Here is a 13467-nt window from a genome sequence, read left to right on the forward strand (position 1 = left end):
GGGAACCAATGTAGGGATGCTGCCAGTTGCTGAGTATATTTAGTCCAATAATGTATTCTAGAACTGGAGAAATAACCATAGTGGGTCAGCACCCACTGGACCCACTGTGAAATGGACCTGAGCTAAAACTCCATTAATTATCTGACCTCCATAAGCACCACTAACTGGTAGACCACAGTGATGCTTTGGGTCTCCTGAAATTAGTGTCACATTAGTGCCAGTATCAGTAGCACTGGCAAAGAAGATTCTTCAGAGTTTAGGGATTTGATGTGTGCATCTTCACCAGGATCTTCCCATATGTTTCTGTTCCAATTTTCAGGATCACATTCCTTCTCACTCAGTGCCATCACTTTAACAGCAAACACCCTGCAAGGTTGGGAATTCAATTTCCATTGTATTTTAGCCATTTGCACATGAGACTCTGGGTTAGATTTTCAGAGGTCTCAGTTCCATGACTATAGGAGATAGGGGTTTCTTTCAGGGCAGACATAAAACTTTCAGGTCATTTATGTGGTGCTTGAGCCAGAAATTTGAAACCCTTTCTTTCCCTACTTTGTCCAGTGCAATTAGCAGCAACCAGCCAATCTCATTATACTTGTTAGTTTGACAAAAATACTCTAAGGTATTAAATACACAGTTATCTAGAACCTTGCCTCTTATAAGTATTTGAGTAGGAATATCCAGTGGTGAGATTTTGTGTATCTCTATTGCCATATCACACCATGAATTACCAGTGCTCTCTTTACTACTAGAAATAAAGTCATTAATGCCTTTAAATTTTGTCAAATTAGGGAACTAATTCATAAAACCTATCCTTAAGATTCTATTCCTCTAGAACCACTCTTGGTTCCAAAATTTGTATTAGTCAGTGTTCTCTACGGAAACAGAATCAATTGGCTATATATACACAGTAAAAGAGATTTACTTTAAGGAATTGGCTCACATTACTATGGGGGCTAGCCAGTCTGCAATTTGCAGGGCAGGCTGTCAGGTCGGAGATCCAGAGAAGAGTTGCTGGTACAGTCTTGAGTCCAAAAGCAGTCTGGAGACAGAATAGCTTCTTCCTCGGGGGACCTCAATTTTTTTCTCTTAAAGCCTTCAACTGATTAAATGAAGCTCATCTGTATTATGGAGGGGAATCTGCTTTACTCAAAGTCTACTGGTTAAATGTTAATCTAAAAATATCTTTACAACAACATCTAGACTAGTGTTTGACCAATATCTGGGTACTGTGGCCTAGCCAAGTTGACACATAAAATAAATCATCACATAAGCTAAAAATTTTAGTAGATGATCTGAAGGAGGAAGGTCTTTCTTGAAACTTAAATTAATTCCCTAGAATACCAAATGAAAGAAAGAAAATAAGAATACAAACTAGAGAGAGAAAGAAAAAGTACATGCAAAGACTACAAAGAGGCAGAAGTAAAGAAATAGGTAATAGATATAAGCCTTAGAAGATAGATTCAGGAGACCAACCCTATAAATCATAGGAGCTCCAGAAAAAGAAAAAAGAGTAGATTGAGAAAGAGCAATTACTAAATAACTGAAGAAACCTTCCTACACCTAAAAGAAGATCGAGTCTGCAGATTAAAAGGTTCTATAAGTTGTAGGTAAGACCAATGAAATGAAATACACCTGGTAACATTCCTGAATTCCAGGGGGGAAAAAAAATGTTTTAAGGTTTCAGAATGAAAAAAAATGTTTCTTATAGAAGAATAAGAATCAGATTATCATTATATTTCTCATCTAAAACACTGCAAGCTGGAGGACAGTGGAGTAACACCCAGAGAAGACTGAGAGAAAAGGACTGAAACCCCACAATCCTAAAATCACCAAAGATTCATTTATCAGGATTTAAAAACAGGAGATAGCTGCAGATAGGCAGAGTTTGATAACACATTAACTACTTAGCCCATCTCTAACCAAACAACTAATTAATCAGAACAGAGACCTCAGATTAAGGGAAGACAGAAAATGAAACAGTATAGGACAACAAGCCTTGCAAAATATAGTTGTATATCTACATAAAGAATGACTGAGAATGGATCATTTAAGTGTTAAGAATGATTTTTTGAAGTAGAAAATAATATACCTCACAGGAAAACCTATTAGCAGTCTGGAAAAAGAATTAATATAGAGAAGCACTATTGTAGAGTGGGTAAGCCTAGGTTTGAATCCCAGTCTGTCTCCTATTTGAGGTGCAGGAAAGTCATTTATTTTAGCCTTTTAGTAAAACAAAGATACTAAGAGTACCAACATCATAGGGTTGTGGTGAAGATTAGATGAGTTACTACCTATGAAGGACTTAGTGCAGGATACATATAAAGATATTACAAAAACAACAATTGCTACTACTATTACCATTATTATTATTGGTGGTGGTGATAGTAATAGAAACAGAGACTTCGCTAATGTATGGATGCTTGTTGAATCTCTCCCTTAGAAAGCTTATATTTTTCTAGCTATCTATATTATAATGGTAAACCGTACAAAATATAAAAAGTGTAATATACTTTTCGCACTCACAAACCACCTTTTTCAACAGTGTATTGAGGTATAATTGTCACACATGGGCACCCATAAAACCATCATTACAATAAAGATAATTGAACATCTCCAACACTGCTAAAATGTTCTCATGTCCCTTTGTAATCTATCCATCTTGCTCCACTCCTGCCCTCAAGGCAGCCACTGATCAAATTTATGTCAATACAAATTAGTTTGAATTTTCTAGAATATTATATAAATGGAATTATACAGTGCATTAGTTTGCTAGGACTCCCGTAACAAAACACCACAGGCTGGTGACTTAAACAACAGAAATTTATTTTCACAGTTCTAGAGGCTGGAAGGCCAAGATCAAGGGGTCAGCAGGGTTAGTTTCTTCTAACACCTCTCTCCTTGGCTTGTAGCCAACTACCTTCTTGCTGTGTTCTCACGTGGCCTCACATTCCCTCTGTGCCCATGCATCCCTGGTGCCTTTTGAGTGTCCTAATCTCCTAATCTCCTCTGTGATAGGTTTAAGTGTGCCCAGCACTGATCTAAGTCCTTCACAAATACATGCTGAGTCATATGGTAGGTATACGTGTAATTTTATAAGGAACTGTTAAACTCTCTTCCATTAGAGTGGGCTATGAAATGATATCTTATTATAGTTTTAATTTGCGTTTTCCCAATGATTAATGATTTGAGCATATTTTCCATATATTTGTCACTCGTATATCTTCTTTGGTGAAGTAGCTGCTCAAATCTTTTGCTCACTTAATATTGGGCTATTTGTCCTCTTATCAATTACAGGAACTCTTTCTATATTCTAAATACAAGTCATTTGTCAGATAAATGTTTTGACTGTATTTTTCTACCAGTCTGTTGCTTGCCTTTCATTCCCATGACAGTGTGTTGAGGAGCAATATAGGTTTTTTTTTTTTTTTTATTTGATGAAGTCCAATTTGTTTTTTTGTTTTACAGTTCAAGGTTTTTGTGTCCTATTAAGAAAAACTTTGCCAAATCCAAGGACACTAAAATTTTCTCTCTGGTTTTCTTGAGAAGTTTTATGGTTTTAACTCCTATACTTAGGCTTATGATCTACTTTGAGTAAATTTTTATATAAGGTGCGAGGTAAGGGTCACAGTTAATTTTTTGGTATACGAATATGCAGTTGTTCAGAATATCTGTTGAAAGATTATCCTTTCCTTATTGACTTGCATCCTTAAATTCAGATATTAACATCTGCTCTGCCCTCCTCATGTGATTGTAGAAAGAACTCAATGAGACATGTGTAAATGTGCTCTGAAAAGTGGAAAACTACTAGAAGTCTAAGTCACTATCATTATTAGTTAGTTCTGAGTATACCCTGACCTAAAGACAAGTAACAGAAAAAGTATTGGGCCAGGAGTCATAGAACCTGACATGTGGTATGGCCCATATGTAGAGACAGAGATATAATTATATAATTGGGACCTTTGACCTCTTGGAGTGGCACCAAATTGTTGGCATTATCTCTTAAACTGTCTAATAATGGTTTATCACCCCGATTTCAGAAATATTCATCAATGCACTTCTGCACACTCTCCCCACAGAAGATAGCGTAATAAATTATTTTAACTATCTTGGAAAGGTACTTATTACTTTTTTAACCATAAAGTTATTTTAGATCTGAACGAACCAACTAAACATGAATGTATTTATCCAATGATAGCAGTCACTGTGTTCTACTCTGATTTTTATGACAACCACCTCAAGTCTAATAGGAGACACAGGAATGTAAACAGATAATTAAAATACAGTTCAGTAAGTGGGGAAGGGTAGTCACAAGACAGTATGAGACTATTAGAGAAACACCAAACCTAGCTTTGAGAAAAATAAGGGAAGTATGGCCAAGCTAGCTCTGAAAGACAGCAGGAATTACCTCAGCAAAGAAGGAAGGATGGGTGGTTCTTGCAAGAACTTCAGATTCAAAGGCTTGGGGACAAGAGAAAGAGAAGGATGAATCCCAGAAACCAAAAAAAGTTCGGTGGGAGAGCTGAAGCTAGAGAGGTGAAATTTATGCCATGCTAAAGAACTTTACCATGATAGTAACAGACAACCAAAGAAGAGCTTTAAAAGGAGGGTAACGTGATCTGATTCACATTTTAGGGAAGTCACTTCAGTAGCTGCTGTGAGTAGATAGGAGTGGAGGCAGTGAAGACAGAGACTAGCTAAGAGATAAAGCAGGCTCCATCTAAGTTAGCAGCAGTGGGAATCAAGAGATGGGGGAGAACTCCAGAGGTATTAAGAAGGTAGAAGCAGAAGGACTTTGTGACCATTTTGGATACTGCAGGTGACTCGAAGTTGTCTGGCTTGGACAAATGAGTGGTTAAAGGAGGAAGGTCACATTGTAGGAAGAAAAATGGTAATTTAATTTGGAAAATTTCTGACTTTGAAAGGAATGTGAGGCATAAAAATGAGATTTCCAGCCTAAGAGTAAAATGGTGTTGTTTTGTGTCTGCTCTGTGGATGGTCTGAGACAGACAAATCTGCAACTGGGTGGGGAGGGGTGCAGCACTAGCTTTACCCAGCACAGGAAAGCTATGTGTAACCCTTTGGCAACAATCAAAGGGCAGACTCTTGTTGGAGGGTAGCTTGACAGCTTTCATATCCAGGACAATGAATATAAATAGTTCCATTGTATTTGTGTGTCTAAACAAAATGGCCAGGGAAGGTGGTAAGGGCTTGGGGTATCAAAAGTGGCAGATGCCTCAGACTATTAGACTTTATGTTTTAGATGGTTCATGGCCTGAGAAGTAGCAATACATAAGAACAAGGTTGAAGGACTTATGAAAACAGCCCTGTGACAGTGACTAGAAGATTTACCTGGGATAGAAGACTTGACCTTCATCATGTTCTAGCATATTCAAGAATATGCCCAGGTCATCCACTGCTAGCTACCAGAGCTCTTCATCATGGTCACAGGTCAAAATGGCTAATACTGAAAGTCATACAACCCACTTTTTACCTTTTCACAAATGTAAATAGGAAAATAATTAAAACCATTGTTAGCTTACATGGAAGAATATCTCGGTATCTGTTTTTGTCTCTGTTGTGTAGTTCATTCCCAGAGTGGAACACAGCCGAAAGATTCTTAAGTTCTAAAGCCTTTAAAAGGTAAGAAATATAAGTCATGTATTTACTATAAGAAAAAAAAAAAAAAAAAGAAAAGAACAAATTTGTTTTTGTGTAGTGTTCATAATGCTTAAGTCCCTTCATGACATGTCCTGATGTTAAACGAGTTGTATGGTAAGTAGAGAAGTCAGAGCCCCATTGGAAAAGTCCTATATAAAATATCTTAAATTTGAGATGTCAATCAACAAGTTGCTTGATAAGGAAATGTTCAACTCTCTGGAGATACTTTTTTCCTTGAACTTCAAGATTTTTTCTTTTTCATTAAAAATAAAAAAAAAACAACGAATACAGAATATTTCCTTCTTAGGACCTACCCTTAAATCTATCATTTTATAAACAAAAATAATAAAATAACAGCAACAAAATATATAAACAAAAATATAAAGTCTCACAATTTACTCCTTGCCCCATGAAGAAATTATAGCTATGACACTAAAGAATTCTTTTCAAAAAACTTTCTCTACCAACTGTGAATTCAACATTAATTGAATATTTAGTATGTGCTTATCACTGTTCTAGATATTGAAATACAAAGATGAATCTGAAAATGGCCTTATCCTTAAGAAGTTAACAGCAGTTAGAGAGGTGGCCGTGTGATCAATGTAGAGAGACACTAGTATAAATGACAGCACTAGATTGTACCTGAAGGGACGGGAAGGAAAGCTCCTAGAAAGAAAGTAGCTCTTGAACTGAGCCTTCCTGAGTCATCAGAAGTTAGTCACATGGAAATTTGTGTGTGTGAAAGGAAAGAAGAGGTGATGGGTATCATACCAGGTAGGAGAACTGTAATAGAGGCATGGAGGCATACATGTCCTCTTGGGGTAACAGTTAATAGTATGTTAACAACAGCACAGTGCACATGATTTAGCCCAAAGGGAAACTAAAACTAATTAGGAAGGCCGTGTTTCATACACAAAAGGAATTGATATGTATCCAGTCCTATCCTATTAGAATATTTGTGGATAAAGCCTGAGAGTCTAGACTTTTTAAAAGCTCTTCAGTAATTCTTGGGTAGCCAACTTGGCACTACCATAAGTTAGTGTTGGCAACTACTGCCATGGGGAATGAGGAGTCAGAGAAGGTTTTAAGCCATAGGATAATATGATCAGATTTTTACCTTTTAATCTTTCTGCAAACCAATTCTAAAATAAATCTAGAAAAAAAATATCTGTAAGAAGAATCAGAACAATTTTGTAAAAGAAGAGTAATGAGGGAAGACTAGTCTTAATTAATGGTAAAATATAATATAAAGCTATGCTAATTTTAGAAGTTTGGTACCAGTACATGAATAAACAAATCAATGGGAAAAAAAAAAGCACAAAAATATATTAAAATATATGTGTGGCTTCAGTATATGAAAAAGTGGCATTTCACATTACTGAAGAGAAGCTGGGACAAGAAGATCTTTGGACAACTGATTAGCTATAGAATGCTGGGTCCCTACCAAATATCTTATAACAAATTAAATTCTAGCTGGGTGAAAGATTTACATATTGAAAAAATTATAAAATATTAGAAAAAAAAAGCATGAAATAATTGCTATGCTCCTAGAGTGAAAGGGGAATTCCTAAAGGACAGAGAAAACCCTGAAGCCCAAAAAGAAAAAACTGACACATCCAACCACTAAAAATTAGCTATTTCTTCTCAGTAAATGTATGTGCACGCATACGTGTAACACAAACAAAGTGGAAAATTTTCATAAGTATAACACGTACAAAAGGTATAATTTCTTCATTATATAGTTATTAATTGATATGAAAAAGAATAAATAGAAAATTGAGCAAACAATTGGAATTAGCAGTTCACTGAAAATAAATATGAAAGGTTTAAAAGCATATGGAAAGCTATCTGTTTGTTCTCAAATTAAGAAATGCCAATCAGATCATCAACAAGAAATCATTTGTCATTTAAAAGATGAACAAAGATCTAAAAATTTGATAGCACAAATACTGATTGTCTTTCTAGGACTTTGTTCTAAAAAATACTCACACATATGTACGTGAAGAGGGGTGATTCTTGTTCATAATAACAATGTCTAGGATAATCTAAATGTCCATCATAGGGGACTATTTAAAGAAAAGAAAGTCTTTATTCATATAATTAACTACCATGCAACACTTAAAAAGAATGAGATATGTGCTCATAATATATTTGGGAATTATTTCTTATGTGGAATTTTTTTTTCTTTCCTTTCCTTTTAAAAAGGAAAGAAAGGGTAAAATAGTAAAGTACATGTCAACAATTTTTTTTAAAGTTTATACGACAAATTTAATAGTGGAAAGGGGGCCTAAGGAGTCAAGGGAGAAAAAGAGACTTTATCCATTTTATAACCTTTTATGCTGTTACTCTTTTACTGTGTACACCTATTACTTTAAAAACCAATTTAATATTTAAAAATAAAAACAACATACTCAATCTAAAAAGGAAAAAGAAAACAAAGAATAGAAATCTTCTGGTTGAGACGTGGAAAAAGAAATCACATGTAGACTTTGGTTAAGACCAAAATATTTACCATAAATTCCTGGGTGATTTCATACTCTGATACTTTTTTCTCAAGCATTTTAAAATAATTCTTGATGGTTGATTGCTCATGAATACTGAATATTAATGGTCGAACCAGAGCCAACTGAGCTAGCTCCCTTTCAGAAACAATTTCCATACCTAAGAAAGAGAAAAATTCATATTTGTAACATTTATATGTGAAGGGAGATTTTATTTTTATTGTTGCTGTTTTCTCCTAAGTAAACACTCAGCCACTTAAGAATTAATGGAATTTTGTCTTTCCAGAGGTGAAGAGTCTATTACTTTGAAAGGAAGGATCCTTATTTTGGAAAAATCATGACTATGTACCTTGAAATTACACAAAATCCACTATTCTTGGAGAACACTGTTTGAGAAGTGTTCTGTTTTATAATGTGATTGAGGGTACGTATTGACAATTATGCCAAGGCAAGCACGTACAAGACTTGGATGGGAAAAAGAGAGAACTTTTGCCCTCCCTGGGACCAAGCGTTTGGAAGCCCCTAGAGTCTGAGATGAGAGTATGTGCTGAGTCTAACGCACCTCTAACTCTGAAACAGATCAAGCATGCACATGTGCATACACACACACACACTCCCCCCACGGATTGAGAAGATCTATATGATGTAATTAATAGCACTAAAAATATATATATATATAATATATATCTCTATATGCTATATACAATTACAAGTAATTATATATGATATATTGTACTATAGATGTAGATATATATTATATAGTTATATACTTATAACCAATCATAACAGAAGATAATACATTGTATTTAACAGTATATATGGTAATTTTTTGAAAAAATAATGGTCTTTTAGGTCACTTGATAGTCTAGATTCCAGATATCTAAAATTTTACAGATCATGTACACTGGCCAAAATGCAATAAATCTAGAAAGTCAATATTAAAAGAATATTTTAAAAAAGAATTTTGAGGTAAAATGCTCAAGTGAAATCTCTTTCCAAAGCTAAATATATAACAAAAATCAAGTAAATACCAGCAAAAATATACAAGAAGCAATTAAGCAAAAGAGTGGGCATAAAAAAGAGATGGAAGTTTCTAAGAATCTGCACTGCCCTGGGAAACTCATCTTGTCTGGTGCCCTACTATATCCAAAAGCTCTTTCTAGGGGTGGAAGTGAGGGACTGTTGGTTGGGAAAGACAGTCACAGAAATCCTAAAATTTCGCACAAGTATCTCTAATAAGATAAGAAGAGGTCTAGGAAGCTCAGAAGAGGAGACAAAATTCCCGCTAGAAGCCATTTTGATCATCTTTGATCCCCAAAAGAAACACCAATTTGGCTTCCCACTGTGTTCTAGCCTTACTGGGAAAAAAAAAAAAAAAAAAGCTGAGAGAAGGCAGAGAGATAAGGAAAGAAAAGGTAGAATGACTACAATGGATGCTGTAATTGACTGCTCAACACTGATTCTACCCACATGGTTAGTTAAAGCCGTTTCTAATCATTCCACAATAATTCCCTTACCAGTGAATAGTTTGGTAATAGGTAGGTGATTTGGGTCAAGTGGAAGCAAAAAGAAGTTTGTTCAAGGCTTATGGGCAAGAAAAGCAAGCCTCTCTCGCACCTCAATCCCTTGAAACACAGAAGCAAAAGGCACCAATTACCACAAGCAGCCCTATTGTGATCATAGAAGGAATGAGTTGAGTATAGCAAATATGAAAAAAAACCCATAAAGAATCTATGTTCTTGATGACATCACTGAGCAACTGATCATATTGAACCTGGAATACTTCCCATCTCTGGACCTCCATTATGGCAGAAAATATATTTATTGTTAACATCATTTTCAATTTGGTTTCTTTTGACCGCAGCCTGGTCCAAGAATTCCAATCAAAGTGTTACAGGTCAGGCTTCAGCTATAAATAAGGGCAATTATTATATAACAGAATTTTTGCAGAAAGCCAGTTTACAGAAAAGGAATTTTATCTAGCTATTTGGTGCCAACAAACATCATTGGGTGGGTGTGAAGAACAGGTGCTTCCCCCATTATGATCCAAAAATAACAGAGCAGAATGGTCTGCCAAGAAAACTGCTACATTTGCCACAGTGAGGAATCTGAGAAAACTGGACACCACTGCTCTAACCATTGGCTCCTGGGTGACACTACCTTAGCAACCATGGAGGAATTAGAAGTCGCTACCTCAACTGCTGGCTCTTGTAATGTACCACCTTAGCTACAATGAGGCACTAGGAATGCCATGCATGCTATGGTGTGTAACAGCAACATAGATGCTTCTCTACACATTTAAGACTTGGCTAAGTGCACGTGACTGGTCAAATCCACAATAGCTACAAGGATGCCTGAGAAATATAATTTTTAGTTTTTCTGCCTGGACCATACAGGAAGGTATGCTAACAGGAGGGTGTGATCAATGTTGAGTAAACTGATCTATAATATCTGTCACATAACAATTCATCCACACCTTTTGAGCTTTCTGGTCCTTTCCTCTGAACCTTTGGCACACTTGTCATTGTCCTCAGGCTAAATCCAGCCTTCAACGCATAGTTTATAGTGGAAGATAACTAGACTCAAATCAAATGGAATGAGAGACAGAAGAATTCATTCGTGCTCAACCAGCAAAATGAAAGAGATGCAGAGCTATACATGTTAGTAAACAAGATGGAAATAGAACATGAGATGCAGAAAAAGTCAGTAATGCAATATGTCATGCAAAAAATTTTTAATCCATTCTGAATGGAACCTAAAATAAATTGTAAATCCACCATCTGCAGAAGGAAGTAATAAAAATATGAATTATTTTAAATGAGTTCAAAATGAGGTAAACAAAAGAATAAGGTGGAAAATAAATTTATAGACCTAAGAAAATAAATTAAAGGCCAAAAGGACTTGATTATAGAACTAATAATTAAATCAAACCCTGCAAAAAACAAAGTAGACAGTTGAAAATAAACTTATTCATAGGAAAAAGATACGTACATAAATTAATGAAGAGAAGTGGCAAACAGCAAAAGATAATGCATATAAAGACCTCATCAGAAGCTCAAGAGGAACTCAAGAAATCCTTCCTTATGATGGGAGAGGGGAGCAGCAGCTTCTGCAGGAAAGGCATGAAGCCCCACCCAATCTTCCCTAAGGATCGAAAGCATAAGAAGTCGGGAAAAGGGCAGCAAAACATACTAGCCTCAAAGCACATGTTAAGACCCACTAACATTGGGGGTAGAGAGGGGAGGAAGTCATCCTGGGCTCCGACCATAATATATCATTTTCCTGAAGAAGGGACTGGGTAACTGAGAAAGTGCTACCCCTAAGACCCAGGGACACTGCACCTGCCTAAGACTGAGGTTGAACAAGGATAACAGAGAATGCTACTCCCACCTCTCACCAGGTTAGCAAGCAAAACAATTTCAAATAAGAGCACTGTCACTGGGGAATGGACAAAATCATGGACAGGAACCCTCTCTGAGATGCAGGCCTAATGGAGAAACCTAAAGCAGAGGGTAGAGTATACGTTGAAGTAAACCCTCTGGCATGCCATTTTCCATTCTAAGCACAAGGTAACAATACAGGAATTTAAAGTTGGTGGTGCACTGAGAGTAACCACAGGAACATCGAAACTCAAACTCAATTCCTGACTAAACTGACTCAACTCCTTACAATGAAGGCCTACTGAAGAAAGAAGCATGTCCTTTCCTATTTACCTCAGTCTCCAGGAATGAGATATCCAGATTTCAACAGCAAAAAAATTATATGGCACACAAAGAAGCAAGAAAAAGAAAAAATAAAACTGTCAAGAGACAAAGTAGTCAACAGAACCAGTCAGAGATAAGACACAAATGTTAAAACTATCAGACAATGAATTTAAAATAACTAAGATGAATCCCAAAAGCTTTACTGAAAAAAGTGGACAACGTGCATGAAAAAATGAGGTATTTCATCAAAGAGATGGAAGCCATATGAATTGAGCAGAAATGCTAAAAATAAAAAATACTGAAATAGAAAAAAGAATGCCATCAATGGGCTCATCAATAGGCTTGATAAAGGCAAGGGGGGAAAAAATCAGAGAACTTAAAAACAGGTCAATAGGCATTACCCAAACTGAAAGAGAAAAGAGTGGTTGGGGAAAGGCACAAAAGAGGTCATCCAAGAGCTAAAGGCCAAAATCAAGCAGACTAATATTCTTGTCATTGGAATTCCAAAATAGGAGAAAGAGAGAGAGAGAGACAGAGAGAGAGAGTGGGGGAGAGAGAGACTGGGAGAGAGAGAGAAAGATTGAGAGAGAGAATTGGGCAGAAGAAATATTTGAAACAATAATGGCTGGTAATTTTCCAAAAATGAATGAAAGACACCAAGCCTCAGATCCAAAAGTTCATCATTAACTACACAAGTCAGAAGACAACCCAGAATCCTATAACTAATAAAAATATCTTTCAGAAAAAAATGAAGGAGAAATAAACTCTTTTACAGACAAGCAAAAACCGAGAGAATTCATTAGCAGCAAACTTGCACTACAGGAAATGTTCAAGGAAGATCTTCAAGCAGAAAAAAATATATTACAGAATAGGAAACTGAATCTACAAAAAGAAATGAAGAGTTCTGAAAATTCCATAAATGTAGTTAAAATAAATCTTTTTTTCTTAATTTTCACTTCTCTGAAGGGTAACTGGCTATCTAAAACAAAAATAGTAAATATGTATTTTGTGATTATTATGTAAAATTAAAATGGTTGACAACAACTGCACAAAAGATGGACAGGAGAAATTAGGAAGACACTAAAACTGAGAAATTAAAGATGTATACTGTAAATCCTAGGGTAACCTAGAACACATTTTTAAAAGAGGTATAAATAATAAGCAAATTGGGAAGAAAAAAGGAATCAGAAGATAATCCAAGAGGAGGCATAAAAATAAGAAAAACTTTAAAGAATAGAAGGAATAAACAGAAAACAATGAGCAAGATGGTAGAGTTAAATCTAAGATAGTAGATATAAATAAAAGCAGCCTAAATACACCAATTAAAGGACAGAGATTGGAGACTGGGTGAAAAAGTAAGACCCAACCATACAATGCCCACAAGAGACCACTTTAAATACTATAACACAGGCAAGGTAAAAGGATGGAAAATATATATACCATGGGAACACTAATCAAAAGAAAGTGGAGTGGCTATGTTAATATCAGAGAATATATCAACAACACAATAGACTGCAGACCAAGAACATTGTCAGGGATAAAAACATCATTCCTGGGGAGAAGGTTAAATAAGTGGAGGTAAAAGGATTTTCAGGGCAGTG

At 35.7% G+C, this 13467-nt stretch overlaps 1 protein-coding gene across 1 annotated transcript in view; it reads right to left on the reverse strand.

Moving 5' to 3' along the window:
- Nucleotides 1–13467, reverse strand: part of PTPN20 (protein tyrosine phosphatase non-receptor type 20) — a 92705-nt gene that overhangs the window by 41298 nt on the left and 37940 nt on the right. Inside the window, 2 exon segments of the mRNA XM_068547890.1 lie at nucleotides 5544–5634; nucleotides 8174–8322. Coding sequence (XP_068403991.1) covers nucleotides 5544–5634; nucleotides 8174–8322 — 240 coding nt within the window.

The sequence above is a fragment of the Eschrichtius robustus genome, chromosome 7 (genome assembly GCF_028021215.1).
Source record: "Eschrichtius robustus isolate mEscRob2 chromosome 7, mEscRob2.pri, whole genome shotgun sequence".
NCBI classification, from domain to species: Eukaryota; Metazoa; Chordata; class Mammalia; order Artiodactyla; family Eschrichtiidae; genus Eschrichtius; species Eschrichtius robustus.